The sequence below is a fragment of the Limulus polyphemus genome, unplaced genomic scaffold, assembly GCF_000517525.1.
Source record: "Limulus polyphemus unplaced genomic scaffold, Limulus_polyphemus-2.1.2 Scaffold3017, whole genome shotgun sequence".
Classification (NCBI taxonomy): Eukaryota; Metazoa; Arthropoda; class Merostomata; order Xiphosura; family Limulidae; genus Limulus; species Limulus polyphemus.
This window is the reverse complement of record NW_013668627.1, coordinates 104,457-109,886: the sequence shown is the minus strand read 5'-3', so window position 1 is coordinate 109,886 and position 5,430 is coordinate 104,457. Positions and strand designations below refer to the sequence as shown.

General features: G+C 33.7%; 1 protein-coding gene across 1 annotated transcript in view; it reads right to left on the bottom strand.

The window, feature by feature from the left end:
• The window catches only part of LOC106468467 (sodium bicarbonate transporter-like protein 11), a 103,594-nt gene that overhangs the window by 24,392 nt on the left and 73,772 nt on the right, over nt 1-5,430 (bottom strand). The window contains exon 7 of the mRNA XM_022396800.1: nt 2,429-2,542. Coding sequence (XP_022252508.1) covers nt 2,429-2,542 — 114 coding nt within the window. The remainder of the gene's footprint in view (nt 1-2,428; nt 2,543-5,430) is intronic.

Sequence of the window (5,430 nt, the reverse complement as noted above, 5' to 3'; positions counted from 1 at the left end):
AAGTTTTGCTATAATGAATCCCTTTCTTCTGCGATAGCCATACACAGCTGCTGAAGCTTCTGTTACTATTTTAACATGTTTTTCAACTGCTTGTGTGTGACACGGCATGCTGAACTTGAAAACTGGCGTGTCATCTTGATTAATGAAAGACACCAACTGTTCATTGCTTATATTTTTTTGTAGTGGTTGCTCTACTCTCAGTCCACATTATTAGATCAGTGTAATGTTGAGCTTCTATATAAATATTTGGAACCACAAACTGTCTCATTGTGCTAGAATTTAAGATAGATTGAGCAGCTAATATTTTACGAAGAGCAAGTTGTCTGACAGCCTTAGAATCATCTCCAAGAATCGCAAACAGGGAATTTTCCGGGTGGGTAAAATATGCATTTCTCCGGATTATTCTATCCACCATATATTTCTCTGATTCAGGAAGAAAACGTGATTTTCTTACAAGTGGAAAAAGGTGCAGTGAACCATGGATACATGAGGGATTTTTATTGATATTAAACCAAACTGTTGCATACACTTCAATTACATATCTCACTAACAAACTAAGCTTCTTGGATGGGCTAGCAGTTGCGACGTAAAGACGTAAAATCCTGTTTGCTGTTGTTAACCAGCGAAAATGGTCCATTGTACCAGGGTCACGTAAATCAAGTTATCTTGAACTATGACTTGATACTACCACATTGCACATGTCATACAGATATTCTTGATCTGTACTAAGATCTCCAGGATGGTCAATTTTCAGTAATGGTTCTGTAATTTCGACTGAAACAAAGTTTACTGAATGCAATGATTTACAAGTCTTCAGTTTCTTTCCAAGAGAGCCAGAAAAAGCGGACAGTCCTAGAGTTACTCCATCAAGATGCGTAATTAGATGACAGAGGTAACTCATTTGCATGTAGCAAACAAATTAACAGGTTTTCTTAAGTGCAATTCAAGAAGCCACATAACTCCAGCTATTTTGCCAGTATAGAAGTATCTGCCGTCACAGCCTACAGCGACTAAATGATCAGATGAAATTTTGTTATCTTCAAACCACTGAATGACTGAATTTGTTTACCTTCTGATGTTCCGGAAAAAGGAGAAATGTGATCCATGAAATTTGATTCAGGTTCACTGACCAAAGTTATGTGCTGTTCCATGACTACAGGTTTAATGTTTAATTATATCTATTCTATCATCAAAGTAGATATATTTAATATAGTTGGATTCATCAGAAGTCAATACTTTTTCTCGGTATTTTTCTCGTTCACGTCATATCTTGTTTTTATCGATAATTTTAGCAGTGTCATTTTCTTGAATACTGCCCATATCTTCCTAAACAGCTGAGGTAAAGACTGAAATACAGAACCTGTCAACTTTTCTCACTACCGTTAGAAGCGGTGTCCTCATTTGTTTATTTGTTTTAGGATTTGAATGTAGAAAGTGCAGCTTTAGCAAAATAACCCAAACAAGTCATTGATTAACTACTTCATTTGGTGGAGAGATGATACACTTTATTTTCAAACTTTGGTTCGCTTGCGGCAGATATAATTGGAAGAGTTTCATATTGTATAAGATTAATTCTTATAATAAAAGTCAACTATTGCGCACCCTGTCGACTAGCAATTACAAAATAAACTTTTCGACTAAGTAAATTCGACGCACCATAATATATATATATACATTTATAAAAATATAGATAGTAATATTGTTAGTGGAGGAAAAAGATGTTAAATAAGATGCAGCTAATTTATAAGAAGTTCTGCAAACGAGGAGAATTTTATAAATAAAGAGAGTGGAAGACAGAAATAGAGATGGAATACTGACCAAACTAAAGAAGGAGCTGTTTGTTTTGTAGTTTTCTTTTATCAACAGCGATAAGTACAGAAATACATTAGAAACCAAGCACAGGTCCTTCCAACAAAAAGTGACTGAGTGGAACTGGAACCACGAATAAACTTGAAATGCACATGGTACGAGTTTTTGTTGAAAACTGTTTCACCTACCTTTTGTTAAAAATAAAGCTGATAAATAATTCACAGTTCACCAAATTCTATTCAGACGTGAATTTAAAGTAAATTTGTTTTTGCCGTGCTGTTTGAAAAGTCACCAAATGACTATATTTATAAAAATAATCATACTTTTTAATCCACAGTCCTCTCCACCAAGGTCACATTTTCCAATTTAACAGAAAGGTAGTTTTAGATAAAGTTAGAGTTTATATAATAAAACAAAACAGAACCTTTGATTTCAGATCTTTGGAAAATGTTGTTTTACTATTTTTGTTTCAAAACAGAAATCCTAAAGCTCCGTATATTACAGTAAAGAAAACAGTAAGTAACTTTAAGTAACGTATACCGCCGCTAATTTTTGATTTTTTTTGTCTACAAACTGTAGATCTTTCATAAACCAGTTCACAACTAAAAAAAACACTCACCTTTAATGTACAGTGCCAGTGGCGCTGTGGTCATTATGATAACTAACGGTTGTCCACCAAGAAGGGCAAAGAGCAAACCTCCAAGTGTTTGACCAATTATACTCTTTCTAACATCTGCAGAAAATAAAGGATAAATGCTGAACATAATGAAATTAGATCTAAGTTACTTTATTTATCATCTTTTGTCTGTTATAGTTGTTGTCTGTTGATGACGAATTCTTAAACTATAACTTTTAAAATAATACTCGTTGATTCATTCTAGTAGTAGCAAGAAATTCACGCCCTTAGTATCTTTTTCTTGATTTTCTCTCCATTAAACATTTTAAAGTTTCGGGCGCTTGTCTTATGATGTTACATACTTTTGTAACATATGGTATTTTCCTTTTTATTGTTTTTATAAGTCTTCAATGTGAATGATATATTTGAGATGTTGAACGAAAAAAAAACACGACAGCAACTAACCACTATATTAAAAAACGTTACACATCATTGTATTAGTTCCATATTATTATTTCTAATTTTTCTCACAATAATATGGAACTAATACAGTGAATTAATTAATCAAAAAGTGAGTAACAAGGCCTCCCGTACACAATAGTGACTGCGATGTCTTAAGCCTTTTGAATTGTTTTTTTTGTATATAGAATTAACTAAATCTCCTAACTAGCTGAATTTTGGGAGGTATTATTGGATTCGTGGACAAAAAATATCATTAACAGAGAATTTATTCAAATGATTTTAAGTATTGTAGGCAGTATGTTGTACAAGGTTGTCTTCATTAATTCATAAGTTACTTTAGTTCAGATCTTACTTGTGATCGGAAGATAATAATACTGAAATTAGCCAAGACACCAACTTAAATATATAACAGACAACCCAAAACTTCAGTAACAATACCCATTTTGGGGTCAGAGAAGTCTTCCACGAATATTCGTTTGTTTACAAAAGATCACCTAGAGACGTGTCATGCCAATTCTTCACTTCAAAGTTGGAAAAATATCCTTTTTCACCCCCCCCCCCGTGGTACAGTGGTATTTCTGCGGACTTACAACGCTAAAATCCGGGTTTCAATACCCGTGGTGGGCAGAGCACAGATAACCCATTGTGTAGTTTTGTGCTTAATTACAAACAATTAGCAAACTTTGTTCACTTTCCAGCTAACGCTAAAAACTGGGTTTCGATACCCGTGGTGGGAATAGCATAGATAGTTCACTGTGCAGCATTGTGCTTAACAACGAACAAAAAAAGAAAGAAAAACTTTCAAGCTATTCTTGAAACGTTTGATTACACTCTTTGCTATCTCTCCTGTTGACATCAGTGTTTTTATGAGATAGAACAATAACTATGTACCTTCATCAGAGATAAACATTGTTTACTGTATGGTTTCTTCCTGAGCAACATATAAAACGTAGTATTTATCTCAAATGCTTAATACAGAGCTTCGTTTCCTCAACACAACTTTTTAGCAAAAAATAAATAAAATGAAAAAAGATAAGCGGGAAAATAATATATATAAACAAAATAAAAATAAATCAAGTTAAAGATAAATATTTGTAAGAAACTTCCAGTTTTTTCTTAATCCCTTCTTTCGGCATTTTCAAGTCCCCTGCGCGCTCGGTTAAGAGGCACGTTAATAACACGAGCGGCTTGCACGAGCGGTATAATAGTCAGAGGTTTGACGTCACCAAAGATTTATGACGTCACTGATGCCTATCGATTTGGAATGAAAGTTTGTGTTTCCGAGTAAGCTCGGAAAAACTGCTGAAAGTTTTCCTCGATGAACACATTTCTAGAATCGGGTTCTCTCGTAAATGATGTATATAGGGGAATATTTTACATTGTAGTCACGAAACAGTATTACCTCTTGTATAGAAATATTTCTTGAACCGCATACCCTTCTCGTATACGAGGATAAATCATCGTCGTCGACTTCTGCTGATATCATAATGGTCAACATCTGGTGCTGGCTATTTCAAAACTCAGTTCTAGGAGTTTCTGGTTTGACATGTATTTGTGACTCTGTTATTTTTATAACCTACTCGTTTATTTTGTTCTATTACTTTGAGATTCAATATATATGATTTCAAATTATTGCTGCCATTCCAGCTAAAATCATAGAAGCGCACCCAACAACAGCAACAAAACACTGAACCTTCAAACAAACTGTTTTCATTTTAACTGATAAACGCCAAGATTATATCAGTAACGTAAAGTACCATCATGCTAAATGATAGTTAAAACTATAATTACTGAAACTCCACGTTATGTTATAATAATTAACATTTCGAGATATTAAATTTTCTTCAAAACACAAATCTCACCCATAATATCTGTCCAGCATGTCGCAACTTAAACTTTCTATATCTTTTTGTATGAACATTAATGTTATTCACAGGCCTACATGTTATCAAACAACTGATTTTTTTATTTTAAGTGCGAATAACCAGTTATTATATGCAAACATCTTTTTCACTTTAGCCAGTGGAAGTGACTAAAATCCGGGGATCGAGTCCCCGCGGTGGACCCAGCAAACAGTCCAATGTGGCTTTGCCCTAAAACAAACTATTTACTTTAACCGTCGCCCCGGTAACGAGAGATGGATAATAAGTTATATGGTAGTGATATTCTGGAAAATCCTAAAATAGCACGTGATGAATTACAAGTTAGTGATATCATTCCTTTTATCAGCTCTAGTTAAATTTTCATTTATTTTATGAGTATCTCGTGCGCTTTTCCAATAGACTTAATGCAGTAGAAATAAAATTACAGAAGCAGGTGATATTAGGAGAATATAAGCTATGAAACAATATTATTGTGAAAGGATTTAATATATGAATATATGTATGTATACATTTACATTTTTATATTTATGAAGATTTCAGTTTAGCCTATAATATAAATAGCATCACAACCTTTACAGTGTCTTCAAATTCGGTGACGAGGAACCCACTTTGAGACTAATAATAGCTGGAGACGGCTTGAATGGGTAATGAAGAAAAACT